At 45.4% G+C, this 20,209-nt stretch overlaps 1 protein-coding gene across 5 annotated transcripts; it reads right to left on the bottom strand.

Annotated features, from left to right (window-relative positions):
* Positions 1-17,669: 17,669 nt before the first annotated feature.
* LOC119327611 (probable 2-oxoglutarate-dependent dioxygenase ANS) lies at positions 17,670-19,862 on the bottom strand. Of its 5 annotated transcripts, none has more exons than XM_037600704.1 (5): positions 19,633-19,862; positions 18,961-19,283; positions 18,649-18,908; positions 18,240-18,567; positions 17,670-18,113 (listed from the first exon to the last, which is right to left on the bottom strand). In XM_037600704.1, the coding sequence occupies exons 2-5, from the start codon at positions 19,153-19,155 to the stop codon at positions 17,904-17,906; spliced, it is 993 nt and encodes a 330-aa protein (XP_037456601.1). In that variant the 5' UTR covers positions 19,156-19,283; positions 19,633-19,862; the 3' UTR covers positions 17,670-17,903. The 5 variants fall into 5 exon arrangements, with proteins under 5 accessions (XP_037456601.1, XP_037456602.1, XP_037456603.1 ...); XM_037600705.1 differs by having other exon boundaries at positions 18,961-19,190; XM_037600706.1 differs by having other exon boundaries at positions 17,670-18,090; positions 18,961-19,862.
* Positions 19,863-20,209: the final 347 nt, after the last annotated feature.

Below are 20,209 nucleotides of genomic sequence, written 5' to 3'. Positions count from 1 at the left end.
CACTAAGCGGTAGCGATAGTCGTAGAAGCATAAGATTGGCGAGATGACAACGATGATATGATGGAGATCAAGGTGTCGCGCCGGTGACGATGGTGATCACGACGGTGCTTCGGAGATGGAGATCACAAGCACAAGATGATGATGGCCATATCATATCACTTATATTGATTGCATGTGATGTTTATCCTTTATGCATCTTATCTTGCTTTGATTGACGGTAGCATTATAAGATGATCTCTCACTAAATTATCAAGAAGTGTTCTCCCTGAGTATGCACTGTTGCCAAAGTTCGTCGTGCCCAGACACCACGTGATGATCGGGTGTGATAAGCTCTACGTCCATCTACAACGGGTGCAAACCAGTTTTGCACACGTAGAATACTCGGGTTATACTTGACGAGCCTAGCATATGCAGATATGGCCTCGGAACACGGAGACCGAAAGGTCGAGCGTGAATCATATAGTAGATATGATCAACATAATGATGTTCACCATTGAAGACTAATCCATTTCACGTGATGATCGGTTATGGTTTAGTTGATTTGGATCACGTAATCACTTAGAAGATTAGAGGGATGTCTATCTAAGTGGGAGTTCTTAAGTAATATGATTAATTGAACTTAAATTTATCATGAACTTAGTCCCTGATAGTATCTTGCTTGTTTATGTTGATTGTAGATAGATGGCCCGTGCTGTTGTTCCGTTGAATTTTAATGCGTTCCTTGAGAAAGCAAAGTTGAAAGATGATGGTAGCAATTACACAGACTGGGTCCGTAACTTGAGGATTATCCTCATTGCTGCACAGAAGAATTACGTCCTGGAAGCACCGCTGGGTGCCAGGCCTGCTGCTGGAGCAACACCAGATGTTATGAACGTCTGGCAGAGCAAAGCTGATGACTACTCGATAGTTCAGTGTGCCATGCTTTACGGCTTAGAATCGGGACTTCAATGACGTTTTGAACGTCATGGAGCATATGAGATGTTCCAGGAGTTGAAGTTAATATTTCAAGCAAATGCTCGGATTGAGAGATATGAAGTCTCCAATAAGTTCTATAGCTGTAAGATGGAGGAGAACAGTTCTGTCAGTGAGCATATACTCAAAATGTCTGGGTATAATAATCACTTGATTCATATGGGAGTTAATCTTCCAGATGATTGCGTCATTGACAGAATTCTCCAATCACTGCCACCAAGCTACAAGAGCTTCGTGATGAACTATAATATGCAAGGGATGAATAAGACTATTCCCGGGCTCTTCGCAATGCTGAAAGCCGCGGAGATAGAAATCAAAAAGGAGCATCAAGTGTTGATGGTCAACAAGACCACTAGTTTCAAGAAAAAGGGCAAAGGGAAGAAGAAGGGGAACTTCAAGAAGAACGGCAAGCAAGTTGCTGCTCAAGAGAAGAAACCCAAGTCTGGACCTAAGCCTGAAACTGAGTGCTTCTACTGCAAGCAGACTGGTCACTGGAAGCGGAACTGGCCCAAGTATTTGGCGGATAAGAAGGATGGTAAGGTGAACAAAGGTATATGTGATATACATGTTATTGATGTGTACCTTACTAGAGCTCGCAGTAGCACCTGGGTATTTGATACTGGTTCTGTTGCTAATATATGCAACTCAAAACAGGGACTACGGAATAAGCGAACACTGGCAAAGGACGAGGTGACGATGCGCGTGGGAAACGGTTCCAAAGTCGATGTGATCGCGGTCGGCACGCTACCTCTACATCTACCTTCGGGATTAGTATTAGACCTAAATAATTGTTATTTGGTGTCAGCGTTGAGCATGAACATTATATCTGGATCTTGTTTAATGCGAGACGGTTATTCATTTAAATCAGAGAATAATGGTTGTTCTATTTATATGAGTAATATCTTTTATGGTCATGCACCCTTGAAGAGTGGTCTATTCTTATTGAATCTCGAGAGTAGTGATACACATATTCATAATGTTGAAGCCAAAAGATGCAGAGTTGATAATGGTAGTGCAACTTATTTGTGGCACTGCCGTTTAGGTCATATCGGTGTAAAGCGCATGAAGAAACTCCATACTGATGGGCTTTTGGAACCACTTGATTATGAACCGCTTGGTACTTGCGAACCGTGCCTCATGGGCAAGATGACTAAAACACCGTTCTCCGGTACTATGGAGAGAGCAACAGATTTGTTGGAAATCATACATACAGATGTATGTGGTCCGATGAATATTGAGGCTCGTGGCGGATATCGTTATTTTCTCACCTTCACAGATGATTTAAGCAGTTATGGGTATATCTACTTAATGAAACATAAGTCTGAAACATTTGAAAAGTTTAAAGAATTTCAGAGTGAAGTTGAAAATCATTGTAACAAGAAAATAAAGTTTCTATGATCTGATCATGGAGGAGAATATTTGAGTTACGAGTTTGGTGTACATTTGAAAAATTGTGGAATAGTTTTGCAACTCACGCCACCCGGAACACCACAGCGTAATGGTGTGTCCAAACGTCGTAATCGTACTTTATTAGATATGGTGTGATCTATGATGTCTCTTACTGATTTACCGCTATCGTTTTGGGGATACGCTCTAGAGACGGCCGCATTCACGTTAAATAGGGCACCATCAAAATCCGTTGAGACGACGCCTTATGAACTGTGGTTTGGCAAGAAACCAAAGTTGTCGTTTCTTAAACTTTGGGGCTGCGATGCTTATGTGAAAAAGTTTCAACCTGATAAACTCGAACCCAAATCGGAGAAATGTGTCTTCATAGGATACCCAAAGGAGACTGTTGGGTACACCTTCTATCACAGATCCGAAGGCAAGACATTCGTTGCTAAGAATGGATCCTTTCTAGAGAAGGAGTTTCTCTCGAAAGAAGTGAGTGGGAGGAAAGTAGAAGTTGATGAGGTAACTGTACCTGCTCCCTTATTGGAAAGTAGTACATCACAGAAAACTGTTTCTGTGACACCTACACCAATTAGTGAGGAAGCTAATGATGATGATCATGAAACTTCATAACAAGATACTACTGAACCTCGTAGATCAACCAGAGTGAGATCCACGCCAGAGTGGTACGGTAATCCTGTTCTGGAAGTCATGCTACTAGATCATGATGAACCTACGAACTATGAAGAAGCGATGGTGAGTCCAGATTCCGCAAAATGGCTTGAAGCCATGAAATCTGAGATGGGATCCATGTATGAGAACAAAGTATGGACTTTGGTTGACTTGCCCGATGATCGGCAAGCAATTGAGAATAAATGGATCTTCAAGAAGAAGACTGACGCTGATGGTAATATTACTGTCTACAAAGCTCGACTTGTCGCAAAAGGTTTTCGACAAGTTCAAGGGGTTGACTACGATGAGACTTTCTCACCCGTAGCGATGCTTAAGTCTGTCCAAATCATGTTAGCAATTACCGCATTTTATGATTATGAAATTTGGCAGATGGACGTCAAAACTACATTCCTGAATGGATTTTTGGAAGAAGAGTTGTATATGATGCAACCGGAAGGTTTTGTCGATCCAAAGGGAGCTAACAAAGTGTGCAAGCTCCAGCGACCCATTTATGGACTGGTGCAAGCCTCTCGGAGTTGGAATAAACGCTTTGATAGTGTGATCAAAGCATTTGGTTTTATACAGACTTTTGGAGAAGCCTGTATTTACAAGAAAGTGAGTGGGAGCTCTGTAGCATTTCTGATATTATATGTGGATGACATATTACTGATTGGAAATGATATAGAATTTCTGGATAGCATAAAGGGATATTTGAATAAGAGTTTTTCAATGAAAGACCTCGGTGAAGCTGCTTACATATTAGGCATAAAAATCTATAGAGATAGATCAAGACGCTTAATTGGACTTTCACAAAGCACATACCTTGACAAGATTTTGAAGAAGTTCAAAATGGATCAAGCAAAGAAAGGGTTCTTGCCTGTATTACAAGGTGTGAAATTGAGTAAGACTCAAAGCCCAACCACTGCAGAAGATAGAGAGAAAATGAAAGATGTTCCCTATGCTTCAGCCATAGGCTCTATCATGTATGCAATGCTGTGTACCAGACCTGATGTGTGCCTTGCTATAAGTTTAGCAGGGAGGTACCAAAGTAATCCAGGAGTGGATCACTGGACAGCGGTCAAGAACATCCTGAAGTACCTGAAAAGGACCAAGGATATGTTTCTCGTATATGGAGGTGACAAAGAGCTTATCGTAAACGGTTACGTTGATGCAAGCTTTGACACTGATCCGGACGATTCTAAATCGCAAACCGGATACGTGTTTACATTAAATGGTGGAGCTATCAGTTGGTGCAGTTCTAAACAAAGTGTCGTGGCGGGATCTACATGTGAAGCGGAGTACATAGCTGCTTCGGAAGCAGCAAATGAAGGAGTCTGGATGAAGGAGTTCATATCCGATCTAGGTGTCATACCTAGTGCATCGGGTCCAATGAAAATCTTTTGTGACAATACTGGTGCAATTGCCTTGGCAAAGGAATCCAGATTTCACAAGAGAACCAAGAACATCAAGAGACGCTTCAATTCCATCCGGGATCTAGGCCAGGTGGGAGACATAGAGATTTGCAAGATACATACGGATCTGAATGTTGCAGACCCGCTGACTAAGCCTCTTCCACGAGCAAAACATGATCAGCACCAAGGCTCCATGGGTGTTAGAATCATTACTGTGTAATCTAGATTATTGACTCTAGTGGAAGTGGGAGACTGAAGGAAATATGCCCTAGAGGCAATAATAAAGTTATTATTTATTTCCTTATATCATGATAAATGTTTATTATTCATGCTAGAATTGTATTAACCGGAAACATAATACATGTGTGAATACATAGACAAACAGAGTGTCACTAGTATGCCTCTACTTGACTAGCTCGTTAATCAAAGATGGTTATGTTTCCTAACCATGAACAAAGAGTTGTTATTTGATTAACGAGATCACATCATTAGTTGAATGATCTGATTGACATGACCCATTCCATTAGCTTAGCACCCGATCGTTTAGTATGTTGCTATTGCTTTCTTCATGACTTATACATGTTCCTATGACTATGAGATTATGCAACTCCCATTTATCGGAGGAACACTTTGGGTGCTACCAAACGTCACAACGTAACTGGGTGATTATAAAGGAGTACTACAGGTGTCTCCAAAGGTAGATGTTAGGTTGGCGTATTTCGAGATTAGGATTTGTCACTCCAATTGTCAGAGAGGTATCTCTGGGCCCTCTTGGTAATGCACATCACATAAGCCTTGCAAGCATTGCAACTAATATGTTAGTTGTGAGATGATGTATTACGGAACGAGTAAAGAGACTTGCCGGTAACGAGATTGAACTAGGTATTGGATACCGACGATCGAATCTCGGGCAAGTAACATACGGATGACAAAGGGAACAACATATGTTGTTATGCGGTCTGACCGATAAAGATCTTCGTAGAATATGTAGGAGCCAATATGGGCATCCAGGTCCCGCTATTGGTTATTGACCGGAGACGTGTCTCGGTCATGTCTACATTGTTCTCGAACCATAGGGTCCGCACGCTTAACGTTACGATGACAGTTATTATGAGTTTATGCATTTTGATGTACCGAAGGTTGTTCAGAGTCCCGGATGTGATCACGTACATGACGAGGAGTCTCGAAATGGTCGAGACATAAAGATTGATATATTGGAAGCCTATGTTTGGATATCGGAAGTGTTCCGGGTAAAATCGGGATTTTACCGGAGTACCGGGAAGTTACCGGAACACCCCGGAAGCTATATGGGCCTTAGTGGGCTTTAGTGGAAAAGAGAAGGGGCAGCCCAAGGTGGGCCGCGCGCCTCCCCACTCCCCTAGTCCTATTAGGACAAGGAGAGGTGGCCGGCCCCCCTCTCTCCTTTCCCCCCTCAGCAAATCCTATTCCAACTAGGATTGGGGGGGGATCCTACTCCCAGAGGGAGTAGGACTCCTCCTGGCGCGCCCAACCTGGCCGGCCACCCCTCCCCTTGGATCCTTTATATACGGAGGAAGGGGGCACCCTAGAACACACAAGTTGATCCTCGTGATCGTTCCTTAGCCGTGTGCGGTGCCCCCTGCCACCATATTCCACCTCGGTCATATCGTTGTAGTGCTTAGGCGAAGCCTTGCGTCGGTAGAACATCATCATCGTCACCACGCTGTTGTGCTGACGGAACTCATCCCCGAAGCTTTGCTGGATCGGAGCCCGGGAGCGTCATCGAGCTGTACGTGTGCTAAGAACTCGGAGGTGCCGGAGTAAAGGTGCTTGGATCGGTCGGATCGGGAAGACGTACGACTACTTCCTCTACATTGTGTCAATGCTTCCGTTGCGATCTACAAGGGTACGTAGATCATACTGTCCCCTCTCGTTGCTATGCATCACCATGATCTTGCGTGTGCGTAGGAAATGTTTTGAAATTACTGCGTTCCCCAACACCTGTCCCCACCATGGTCTTCATAGCAACCATCAAATCAACCAGATAGCCATGAATCTCATCTTGATTGCCCACCTTGGGCAAGAGCACATTGCGGAACACTCGGTGCATGATGTCATAGACCTTCTCTAAATCCTTGGATTCTCCAATAATCCCACGGCCCCGAATGTACAAAGGGGCAAGCTTCTCCTTAGGCATGGACTCAGGAAAATCATGAGGGCGAATGCCACCCCTTCCTCTCAGACCGGTATCTTCATACCCAATAGCATTGCAGAAAGCCCTACGGGGAACTTGAAACAATTCATCGCGACACATGAAGGTGAGAGTGCGCGCATCATCTTCCCCAAAATGAACCGTGGCATAGAACTGATGGATAAGTTGAACATCAAAGTCACAGTTGACTGATATGATCTTGACAAGATCAAACTCCTCGCAGAGAGCTAGCGCCTCACCAAAATACTCCATGTTGTTTCTCCAATTATCAAAATCAATTGTCCACTGCTTGGCATATCTGTTCTTGTTGTGCTCAAAGAGTTCATGAACAATCCGCACTTGCATCTCATTCCGGAACTGAACAGTGGTCCAACGGGGAGCAATGGGAACCTCATACAGATTCTTTGAGCGGAAGGCTTCCCAATCCTTGGCTTTCCAACGATGCAATGGCATAACCACACGTTGCTTAGCAGCGGCAGACTTTTCACGGCGAGTGGGCTTGGTGGGAATCACAACTTCTTCTTCAGCATCAGACACAACCGGGCGCAAGGTCCTTCGTGCCCTCTTCTTGGTCTTGCGAGGAGCAGAGCGAGAACTAGAGCCACCTGAGTACACACACGAAAAGAACACACAAAAACCCAATAAGGATGAGAGGATTGCACCCACTAGCAGAAAAGGAACAAGTTGCAATAACAGAGAAGATGGAACAGTGCTTAGTGGTTGATATACTCCGGTTGTACCGGATCTTCCGCCGGTAGTACCGCTCCAGCGGTTGTACCGCCCGTAGGACGGTAGAACTGCTGACAGTGGCACTACCAGGGAAGATAGATCTAACCGAGGCATACGAATCACACAAGTAATATTCCGAATTCTAAGTGCTGCAAACAAGACGGGAGGCTAACAAAGAACTCTTCTAAGCCATAGATCGAACACTAAACGCGGAAAGATAAGTAAAGCCCTAGACAAGGAAGAACCCTAAAAACAAATCTAGGGGAAAAGAACAGGAGGCATTACCACCATCCATGGGAAGAGATCGGGAGGCCTCCACGGAGAGAATCCACGGAGGGCCAAGGATCCGAAGTGCGAGACGCACTTCGGGGCAGGGGTAGAGATGGCCGGTGGCTAGGGCAAAAAGAAGAGGAACGAGGACGAAGGGAAAAAGAAAACCCTTCGGCCCCGTCGAGTATATATAGGCCCGTACACACGCCCTGGTAGAACCACTTGAGGGAGCGGTTGTACCGCTCGTCTGGTACAGACCGGTGGATTGAGGCGGTACTTCTGGTGCCTGGGAGGCAGCGGTAGTACCGCACGGCATCAACCGGTAGTACCGGACATGGGTTACCGTGGGTTTGTGCGGTGGAACCGCCCAAGCACCGAACAGAGACCCTTGGGACGGCACAACCCGGTACCAGCGGTAGAACCGCTCGTGGTACCGGTTGTACCGCCCGACCACCTAAACCCAAGCCAAGATCAAATGAGTGCAATCCGAAGGGAGGAAGAAAAGGGGCACAAACAACACCCTAGGGGAGCCTAACACAAGGAGCAAAGACATAAAGAGAGAAAACAACATAAGAACAACACGGCTAACTCCAACAACCCGAAGAGAGGATGGAGGCCGAGGCCACCTATGTTTGAGTCAATTGGTATGGCACCGCGAAGAATTATCCTTGGGTCCATGACCAAAACTCGTCTTTGAAGCACAAGTACCATCAAATATGGCTAATGTGAAAGACACGATCAATTTATGCATAATGGGGGGAGGGAGAGTTCATTGAGAGAACAACACTCCCCCTATGTCCATGCCTACACCTAAACTAGACAACAAATTGAGCATGGTAGGGTGTGCAAGGGTTCAAGCAACATTGCTCGAATCAATGATATTTGGCTCATGCCTTAACTCGCGAAATCTTGCTTCATCCAAGGGCTTCGTGAAGATATCTGCAAGGTTATCAAGAGTGTTGACGTAGTTGAGCTCGATCTCTCCTCGGCTAATATGATCCCGGATGAAGTGATATCGGATCTCAATATGCTTCGTCTTGAAGTGTTGCACCGGGTTGAGAGAGATCTTGATGGCACTTTCATTGTCACACCAAAGAGGCACTTTGTCACAAGTGACACCATAATCCTTTAAAGTTTGCCTCATCCATAAGAGTTGTGCACAACAACTACCGGCCGCAACATACTCCGCTTCGGTGGACGAGAGAGACACACAACTTTGCTTTTTGGAAGACCAACTTACCAAAGAGCAACCAAGGAATTGGCGCCCTCCGGAAGTGGACTTCCTATCCACTTTGTCTCCCGCCCAATCAGAATCCGAGTACCCTACAAGCTTGAAGTTTGATCCTCTTGGGTACCATAAGCCAAAGTTTGGGGTATGAGCCAAATATCGAAAGATTCGTTTGACCGCCACATAGTGACTTTCCTTAGGTGCGGCTTGAAACCGTGCACAAATTCCCACACTCAACATGATGTCCGGTCTAGATGCACAAAGGTAAAGCAAGGATCCAATCATGGAACGATATACCTTTTGATCCACCACTTTACCATTGGGATCTAAGTCAAGTTGGCACTTGGTGGGCATTGGAGTGGAAGCCGGCTTGACGTCACTTAGCTTGAATCTCTTGAGCATGTCTTGAGTGTATTTGGATTGATTGATGAAGGTTCCTTCTCTTCTTTGCTACACTTCGAACCCTAGAAAGAACTTCAACTCCCCCATGGAGGACATCTCGAACTTTGAGGTCATGAGAGCGGCAAATTCCTCATTGAACGCTTTGTTAGGTGAACCAAAGATAATATCATCAACATATAATTGGCACACAAACAACTCCCCTTTGACCTTCTTAGTAAAAAGAGTGGGGTCGATTATTCCAACTTCAAACCCACGGTCTTGTAACAACTCGGTAAGGTGGTCATACCACGCACGTGGGGCTTGTTTAAGGCCATAGAGTGCCTTATCGAGTTGATACACATGATCGGGAAAGTAGGGATCCTCGAACCCGGGGGGTTGCTTGACGTACACCAATTCATTAATGGGACCATTAAGAAACGCACTCTTCACATCCGTTTGATGTAACTTAAAGTTATGATGAGAAGCATATGCAATCAACATGTGAATGGATTCAAGACGAGCAACGAGAGCAAAGGTTTCACCGTAGTCGATACCCTCGACTTGGGAGTAGCCTTGTGCTACCAAACGAGTCTTGTTGCGAATGATAATCCCATGGGCATCTTTCTTGTTCTTGAATATCCACTTGGTTCCAATGACATTGTGGTTCCCCGTTGGCCTTGGCACCAATCTCCACACTTTTTTGCGCTCGAAGTTGTTGAGTTCTTCATGCATGGCATTGAGCCAATCCGGATCTTCTAGCGCCTCATAGACCTTGAGAGGTTCCACACAAGAGACAAACGCGTGATGCTCACAATAATTTGCTAATTGTCTACGAGTGCTTACCCCCTTTCTTAAGCTTCCAAGCACATTCGTCATGAGATGATCCTTGGTGGAGAGCTTGGAAGCAACCTTGGCGGCACGACGCTCTAATTCCTCCTCGGTGGTGAGTTGAGGAGCGGTTACTTGATCATCTTGAGCGTCGTCATGAACTTGTTCTTGGTCTGGAACTTTCTCGGGGGAGAGAACTTGACCTTGGGCATCACTTGGTGTGTCAACACCGTCTTGAGTATGATCTTGCCCTTGGTCTTGTTCATGAGGTTGAGGGCCTTCACTTTGTTCTTCGGAAGCGTGTGGGCCTTGGGTTGGTGATGGCTCCACTTGAGTGGAGCATTGTCCTTCTCCTTCGGCCACAAGGGGTTCCTCAATGGGTAGGATGAAACCAACACCCATTCTTCTTATGGCTTGAGGAGGAATTTCATCACCTACATCACAAGTGCCAGTTTGCTCCACTTGGGAGCCGTTATTCTCATCAAACTCCACGTTACACGTCTCCTCAATAAGTCCCGTGGATTTATTGAGGACATGGTAAGCATGAGAGTTTGTAGAATAACCAACAAATATGCCCTCATAAGCTCTATCCTCAAATTTAGACAACCGAACACCTTTCTTGAGAATGAAACACTTACACCCGAATACCCGGAAGTACTTGAGGTTGGGCTTGTTACCGGTGAGTATCTCATATGGAGTCTTGTTCAAGCCCTTGCGGAGGTAGATCCGATTGGATGCATGACACGCGGTGTTGATGGCTTCGGCCCAAAAGTTGTACGGAGACTTGAACTCTGCCATCATGGTCCTTGCCGCATCCATCAACGTCCGGTTCTTCCTCTCCGCAACACCGTTTTGTTGAGGGGTGTATGGTGCGGAATATTGATGCTTGATTCCCTCATCACTAAGAAATTCATCCAAGGTGTAGTTCTTGAACTCGGTGCCGTTGTCACTTCTTATTATCAAGATCTTTGCATTGTGTTGACGTTGTGCTTCATTTGCAAAGTCAATGACGGTTTTGGGTCTCGCTCTTCCTCTTGAAGAAATACACCCACGTGTACCTTGAGTAGTCATCCACAATCACCAAGCAATACTTTCTACCTCCAAGACTATAGAAGGATGGAGGCCCAAAGAGATCCATGTGAAGGAGCTCCAAAGGCCTCTTTGAATAAATGATAGTCGTGGGAGGGTGAGCCTTCTCATGTAGCTTTCCTTCGATACAGGCACTGCAAGCACGATCTTTAGAAAAACTAACATTCGTTAGTCCACGGACATGGTCCCCCTTGAGGAGACTTTGCAAAGATCTCATATTGACATGGGCTAAACGGCGATGCCAAAGCCATCCCACATCAACTTTAGCCATTAGGCATGTCGCGGTCTTAGTGGGTCACTCCGAAAAGTTAATCACAAATAGACCGTTCTCGACATGCCCAACAAAGGCTACTTTAAGAGTCTTGCTCCACAAGAGGGCCACGGAATCGATATCAAAGAAAGTGGCAAAGCCCATGATTGCCAGTTGACGAACGGAAAGTAAATTGTATGCAAGGGACTCAACAAGCATGACCTTCTCGATCGTGAGATCATGAGAGATGACAACCTTGCCAAGTCCCAGTACCTTGGAAGATGAGGCATCACCCCTCTCGACATTGGTGGGCATAGATGGAGCCTTGTGCACGTCCACCACCAAGTCCTTGCTTCCGGTCATATGATTTGTAGCTCCGCTATCGAGCAACCATGATCCACCACCGGAAGCAAACACCTACAAGAGATCAATGCTTGGTTTTAGGTACCCATTTTGTAATGGGTCCTTTGATGTTAGTAATAAGGGTCTTAGGAACCCAAATAGACCATTCAATGTACTCATGAAGAGAACCAACAAATTTGGCATAAACATGCCCATCACTAGCACGACACAACACATAAGAAGGATTAAAATCGCCTGCTTTGTTGGGAGAGGTGACATTGCCCTTCTTGGCTTTGTTCTTCTTCTTCTCCTCGATGACACTCTCTCCCGCCCTCACAAAGGTTTGCATGAGGGGAGGAGGTCGTTTGGTCTTGTCATTCTTCTTCTTATTCTTGGAGTCGGGGACGTACCCAACCCCTTCCTTCGCCACACCTCCCTTTTGGTTGATCAAGAGATCGTTGAGGTTCTTCTTGCCTTGTATGCAAGACGCAAGACCTCTCTCAAGTTGCGCCTTCGACTTAGCATTTTCCTCAACAAGATGCATATGCTCACAACACGGGTTAGTAGCATTTGCATTATCAATTAAAACCATATGAGGAAAAGTTGCTTTCTCCTTAGTTAGCTTCACTTGGAGTTGATCATGAGACTCCTTGAGACTAGCGTGAATACCCTTCAAGGCCTTGTGGGCCTTGTGAAGTATATCAAACTCCTCTTTGAGTCTAGAAAGATCAACCCCGAGTTTGGCCTTCTCGGAATTTAGCACACGAGACACAACGAGGGCATGATCATAATCTTTCTCTAACTTAGCATGATCAACGTTGTGTCACTCCTCAAGAGCCAAACGAAGACCACGCTCTTTCTCAAGAGCATTGGAAAGATCCGAAATCTCATCAGCATAGTCACGACTATGCCCTTCCATTTTCGAGATGGTGTCTTCATGAGCCTCGATCATGTCATTGGCCTCACCAAGTTGTTCCAAGAGAGCAACAAAGTGCTTCTTGGATTTTCCCTTGAGTTTGCCCATAAAGGCCTCAAATTCGTTAGCCTCCACATTAGCTCCCTCAACTTCATTAATGCTATCCAATGGGGAAGGATGATTAATGATGGTAGTTTTGATGTTGGAGGTTACCTTGTTGGTGGCTTTAGCCATGAGGCACTTGGCGTTGATGCTCTCGTTGGGTGAGTCGAAGAGAGACACTCGTGACGTTGTTGCAATGGCAACGGAGGCCATGGCAACCGACTCATCATCTTCATCATCTTCATCATCGTCATCGTCCTCATTGTACTCTTCTTGCACAACCAAGGCCTTGGGAGGAGTCTTCTTGGTGAAGTTGTTCTTGTTGGGGAACGACTTGGCCTTGTCCTTTCGAATGAGTTTGCCACCATTGTCTTCCCTCTTCTCGTACGGGCATTCCGCAATGAAATGACTCACGTTGCCGCAATTGTAGCAAGTCCTTACACGTTGCTTGCCCCTTGTGCTACTCGAGTTGTTTTTGCTAAAGTTGGGCCTCGAGTTCTTCTTGCTCCAAAATTGCCTTGAAGCAAGTGCCATGTGTTCATGATATGCATACTTTGTATCTTCGGGGTTGCTCTCCTCTTCTTCCTCTTCTTCTTCCATGGTGAGCTTGGCCTTCAATGCAAGGTTAGGCTTCTTTGCCCGTTGAGAACGGAGCACCGCATTGTCGGTGGCCTTGTCCAAAATGTTCATGTCCACAAACTCATCCAAGACTTCGCTAGAGGTCAAAGTGTGGAAGTCCGGTCTTTGGCGAATGACGGACGACATGGCCTTGTGGTAGGGCATCATTGCCTTGAGGAATTTGCGCTTGATCCAATTGTCATCCGTGTCCTTGCTCCCGTGATCTCGTAGTGAGACCGCGAGTTTGGTGACTCTTCGATAAAGCTCACGAGGTTCTTCATCTTCCTTCATTGCAAACTCATCGGCCTCATCTTGTACCACTTCATAGTTGGAGCGTTGAATGCTTGCGCTTCCCCGGTAGAGAGACACGACATAATGCCATGCATCTTTGGCCAAGGCGAAGGGACGAAGATGAGGTAGGTCTTCCGGTGGAATTGCATCTTGAATGATGAAGAGAGCATTCTCATTGAATTGATTGTCCGCGGCTTCTCAAGGAGTGAAGTTGCTTGGATCATGTGGGTAGAAACCATCTTCAATGATTCTCCAAAGGTTAGTGTTCACATGATTTAAATGAAATTTAAAGCGGTAAACCCAAGAATCAAAATCCTCATTTTTCACAATCTTAGGAGGAGGACCGGCATGATTCAGATGAGTAGAAGGAACCAGTCCACCATAAACAAGTGGTGGTTCCACATGGGCAAAGATGCCGGTGCCATTCTTGCCACTAGAAGAAGGATCCTTTTCACTACTAGCTTCCCCCTTGTCGGGAATAGCATCCGACACCTTGTTGGCGGGATCCCCCACTTCCAACGGTGCGGTGGATAGTTTAAGCCCCTCAAGAAATTTAGTAAACATGCTTTCAACTTCGGTCGTCATGGAGGTTTTCAATGTCTCCAAGGCTACATTGAACTCCTCACGAGAGACCGAAGTTCCCCCATCGCCCGTAGACGAGATAGGATTCACACCGGAGTGTTCCTCCGCTCCGTCTATGGTATCAACAATACTCTTCGGACGGTAAAGTCCTTAATAAAGAGACGAGGCTCTGATACCAATTGAAAGGATCGACATGGTTGACTAGAGGGGGGGGGTGAATAGGCAACTAACAATTTTTAGCTTTTCTTTAGCAATTTAAACTTTGCATCAAAAAGGTTGTCTAGATATGCAACTAGATGGGCAACCTATATGATGCAACACGAATAGGAACACAAGCAAGCAAGATATATGAAACAAATAAGCTACACAAGTAAAGGCACGAGATAACCAAAAGTGGAGACGGTGGAGACGAGGATGTGTTGCCGAAGTTCCTTCCCTTTGAGAGGAAGTACGTCTCCGTTGGAGCGGTGTGGAGGCACAATGCTTCCCAAGAAGCCACTAGGGCCACCGTATTCTCCTCACGCCCTCACACAATGCGAGATGCCGTGAATCCACTATTGGTGCCCTTGAAGGCGGCGACCGAACCTTTACAAACAAGGTTGGGGCTTTCTCCACAACTTAATTGGAGGCTCCCAACAAGAACCACGAAGCTTCACCACAATGGAATATGGCTCCGAGGTGACCTCAACCGTCTAGGGTGCTCAAACACCCAAGAGTAACAAAATCCACACAAGAAAGTATGGGGGAACCAAATATCCTTTGGTGGAAGTGTAGATCTAGGTCTCCTCCTTCAATCCCTAGCAAATCAACAAGTTTGAGTGGCTAGAGAGAGAGATCGGGCAAGAGAGCTTGAAGGGCATTAATGGTGGAGTGAGAGAGGTCAAAGGTAGGAGGGGTAGGTGGGAGAAGCTCCCTTAAATAGTCTCCCCACGAATCCAACCGTTACTGCGTTTTTGCACTGCAGCGGTACAACCGGTCCTCGTCCCGGTACAACCGGGACTCACGGTGTAACTGCAGAACCCTACCAAGCGGTACAACTGGACAGGCGGGCGGTAGTACCGGCTAAGAAAAATAACCGGACCAACCGCCTGGCTACCGCACAACCACCGCATCAAAACAGGAGCTTGACCGGTACTTGAGCGGTGCCTGGCCGGAACAACCGCATGGCCTTGAGCTCCTGGGTGGCTAAGTTCCGAGCGGAAGAACCGCTCGGACCACCGGTGGTACCGGTCATCGTGGAATGACCGGACCAACCGGGCCACTACCGCCCAAGAACCGCATCAAACCAGAAGTGAGGGCGGTACTTGAGCGGTGCATGAACGGAACCACCGCCCCAGCAGTTGCAGAGCATGATGGCGGTACCACCGCCCGGAGGCAGCGGTACAACCGCTCGAGCACCACTGGTGAGCAACAAGACCCAGTGGTACAACCGCTCCAGGGAGCGGTACAACCGCTAGGCAGAAACAGTGAGCAGGAAAGAGGGGAAGAGGCAAGGAAAACTCTCTCTCTCACACACACCTGAGGAACGCAAGGAGAGGGTGAGAAAAGTGTACGTGAATTGATTCCCCCAGAGCTTCCTAATGAGGATTCCCTCTTGATAGTACGGAAACTCTACAACCAAAGAAAATAAAAGCGTAGAGGATACGTCTTCGATCTTTTCCTTCGAGAGGCAATAGCAATCCGATGTAAGCCTAAGCATCGAGAACCTGAAGCATATAGCACACGATTAGACCACAAAGGGTTGTCATCATTATCCAAAACATAAAGTAGAGAAATGCCCTTTCACCCTACCGTTTCCATAATTAACCCACAGTCCATCTAGAACAAATAATACCTTTTTTTAAATACTCATACTTTTTAAACCCTAACTTCAATTTTAACATGTTACATATGAAATTTGGTTAAAAATGTGTAGAATACGAATATGATGTTATTTTACCTGTTAAATATTTTTAAAATACTATTTAGGATGCAACCTTAATCAATAGCGCACGATTCATCTTACTTTCATACTGACACCAACCCGTAATGCAATGAACACCTCATCAAAACCAAATTGGTGACGAAAGAAACCGTCGATAATCGTGCATGTACGCATCGGCAAAATCTTGCATGAAAAAAAATAGATTTCTCATCTTATGTCGAGAGAGAGAGACGTCTCGGCAAGACTTATTGGGTGTAAGTCATGGTTATTGGGTTAGGACCGTACGGTATTTTCTTCTGCTGTTGCGACGCAAAGACTCTTGTGCTAGTACTAATAAAGTAAGGACTGCTTCTGGTGGTCCGCCAGTTAATTTTGTAGGAAACTCCCTGTATTTTTTGTGAATTGACCCAAAGTACACACTTAAAACACTGCCGAACCATTATTTTACGATTTTCTTTTAAACTTGTCTTTCTAGGTAAAACCCACGGATCACATTTAAGTCAAACAAATGCTTTTCTAAATTATCCATATCTTTTAAACCGTAACTCCGACTTTAACATATTATATATGAAATTGATTAGGAAAATATGTAGAATATGATATGATGTTACTTTACCTATTCAATATATATTTTAAATATTATTTTGGAAGCAAACTTATAATCTATAGCACACGATCTATTTTTTTTTGTACCGGTGGTGATCCAGATTGCAAATAAACACCCATTAATACCATATAAAGATGAAAGAAAACATCGATAACCACACATACCACCTCTCAAAAACATTGCAGGGAAAAATGAACAGATTTTTCAGAGAGAGAGAGAGAGGGAGAGAGAGAGAGAGAGAGCGAAATGCCTTAGGATTACACACATTCAAACACGTTTTGATTTGTGTGAACACTGAGATCACCGCTGACGAGCGTGAGATGTTAGACTTAATCTTGATTCATGTATCTGCATAGTTTGTTTTTCGTTATGCATGTAGCTTAGTTTGTCTAGGGAGTAGATTGTCCGACGAAGCTTCAGCGGAGGCGTGCGGAGAAGGCGAGATGCCAAGGCGTCGTGTGATACGACGATGATGGCGAGATGCCGCATGAGGCTGCAGTGCTGCGCGAGGCAGAATGGCCGTGTGATGCGGCAAGTGCGACGAAGGCTAGAGTGTGGGGCTCTACGAGGATGTTTAGCCGGCTGGGTTGATCCGTTTGTTAGCTGCATGCAGTCTGCAGTTGAGGCCAAGTCATAGCTCTTGGAGATATTCTAGGAGGAGATAAGGTCATAGAGATTAGTTAGTTGTGTGGTGCTCGTGCGTGCTGTTAGTGGCCGGAAATGGTGCGGGCGTGAGTGACACAAGTTGTGTGGCTCTTTACTGAAATATACTTTTTCAACTCAAGACAAATATATTTCCCATGTAATTTGTGCAGGCTACTATATACGCTAGTTATAAAAAGAGACAACACAATAGCATCAAACAAACTTTTTTTTGCAGCGTAAAACAAACTGGTTGATAGCTAAGCATTGAAAATATAGGATTATGTTACAGATAAAACCCCCACTCACATACGAGAAACCATCTCTTAATTTATTATCCATATGTAGGCAGTCACTTCTAAAACTTTGCAAATAAACTCTGTTAAGACGTTGGACTTATATTTTTCAGGGTCTTGATGAATCTCTTCCCTTGACGTACGAAAAGATAATGTTCAAAGAGCCCAACTAAGAAATTTTCATTCGAGAAAAAGAAACGAAATCTTTGGCCTTGATTTTCTCATATCTTGGTGGTCGCTTGTCATCCAATAAACTAGGCGCTGGCTCCAGCATTGTTTCCGCATCTACAGCATAAAACCTGGCCAGTGAAAGCCTCTCCTTGTTGGCATTTGTCATCACCCTGTGAAGCGGGCTCCTAAAGATTCCATTGGTCATTATCTGCGTGCATCAAATATTCATTTGCACACAAGACAACGAAGAAAATTGTACGGTTCAGGTAATATATAGGATATACAACACTGCTGATTGTAGATTATTTAAGACAGCAAGTGCTTCTGATCATACCTCCATGCAGTCCGCTACGTTAATCACCAAGGTATAAGGCTTGGCTGGAACATTGTACCATTTCCCACCCCTCTCAACTTGCAAGCCACCGACGTCTTGGTCGACAAAAAGGATGGTAAGGAGACCACCATCAGTGTGAGACCTCCTGCCCAAAACTAGGTCAGGTCTGGGACATGGAGGGTAGTAGTTGAATCTAGCAAACCCAATAGCCTTGTTTGATATTTGGTTGACGAAGTAATCCTCATCAAGGTCGAGGAGCTTGGCAATTGATCTCAAGATAAGGTCTCTTGTTCTCTTGGTTTTTGATGCGTACTCATGAAGCACATCCCTGTATGTATGTAGAAAGAGTGACTCTAGAATGAATACACCTTACATTTCGGAACAAAGGGTAAAGGAGTAGGTGATAAACCTGAAAGATTCCGGGTGAGTGGGCCACTTTGAGAAATTCCTCTCATCTTCCGGCTCCACTCTCAAATGCAAGCGGTCGTTCCAGCTTAGGCCCTGATCCCGAGTCACTACTTTGTCATTTCCATAGCCTTCCATCTGGAAGTGCTTGCCGTCTATCAAGTTGCTGTATTTCTGCTTTTCTTCGGACGGTTGCCTGAAGAAGTCTCTCGATGCACTCATCATGGCATCCATAAGGGACTCCTCGATTCCATGGTTGGTTGCCTGGACAAAAATTGCATAATTTTTGCTAGAAACTAAGGGTGGACACACTCACCAGAAAGAGGCCCCAGGTCTGTAGAGCCGCCCGGAGCTTGTTGGCTTCGTCGACGGCCATCAGCCGGCTAAGATCGATGAGAGGGATGGGCTCCGGCATCTCATCAGCATCTAACATGTCATCAACCACGTACTCTCGCGGAGGCTCCTCGACGGTCGCCGCCAACTCTTGCACCGTTGTCCGCGCGAGCGACATATCCGTCTAGTTAGACGTGGCCATTCTGTTCTAGTCTTGGGTACATACCAAAGTTTTAAAGAGCGGGCTCTATCCCACTTAACGGCGGCTCGTCCAAAAATTATGAAACGCCATAGCATCCATATGTGCTTTTCAGCATAATTAAGGGAACAAAATGAGAAAAAAAATAAGCATATATATACTTGACAATTGACATTTAACAACTAACATCCATATATATTTGCAAAAATAACCGCTAGTGGAAATGAATTACAATTATTATTTTTTGCGGGTGAAAATGCATTACATATTTTTTACGAAGAATTGATTATTTCTAATTGATTCAGCACCAAACTGTAGCCATGATGTACATCTAGCTATCAGTCTATTGAATCTGGTATTTATTAGTCAATTTGGATTCTTGATGCAGCCACCAACAAAACAGACTATGTCTAGAACGCACGCTAGGTAGAAAATAGAAATGAGGAGCATAATTACCTGATGGGTTTTGCTTGCTCTTTGTCGGAGACGAAGTGGAGGTCGATCTCGTTGCTTGTGTTGCCGGAAGTGGCAGCAGCGAGCTGTTGGAAGAGGACCTTGGGGCAGGAGGAGACCGGCGGCGACCTGAGGTGAGGTGCTCAGTCTGCCGTCGCCGTCCGCAGCCAGTGACAGCCGCACGTTTGCGATTCTTTCTCTGGAGAAAGGGGAGAGGAGAGAGAGGGCTCTTCTTTGTCGGCCATATATGTCTTGAGCTCCCAAAAATATCTGACTCGCATATGCCCTATTTCACCTACCTCATCACCACCGGTGGAGGAATCGAACTGCACCACCACCCCGCAGGCCCCTAATTAGTCACGAGAAAGGTGTTTATTAAATTGCATGTATGGTTTTCTTTTTCTATATTTTTTATAATAGTTGTACGGTCAGTGTCAGTGGGTGTACAGAGTGTGGGTATGTGTACAGAGTATAGGCCGAGGAAGTGAAATTCTTCCTCAATTTTAAGAGACTTGCTCGCGTTGCCTTCAGGGGGCGGCTCGGGCGAACCCTAACCGTCGCAGCCCCCAACCCTCCCCCC

The sequence above is a fragment of the Triticum dicoccoides genome, chromosome 7A (assembly GCF_002162155.2).
Source record: "Triticum dicoccoides isolate Atlit2015 ecotype Zavitan chromosome 7A, WEW_v2.0, whole genome shotgun sequence".
NCBI lineage: Eukaryota > Viridiplantae > Streptophyta > Magnoliopsida > Poales > Poaceae > Triticum > Triticum dicoccoides.
This window is presented reverse-complemented; position numbering and strand designations above follow the sequence as displayed.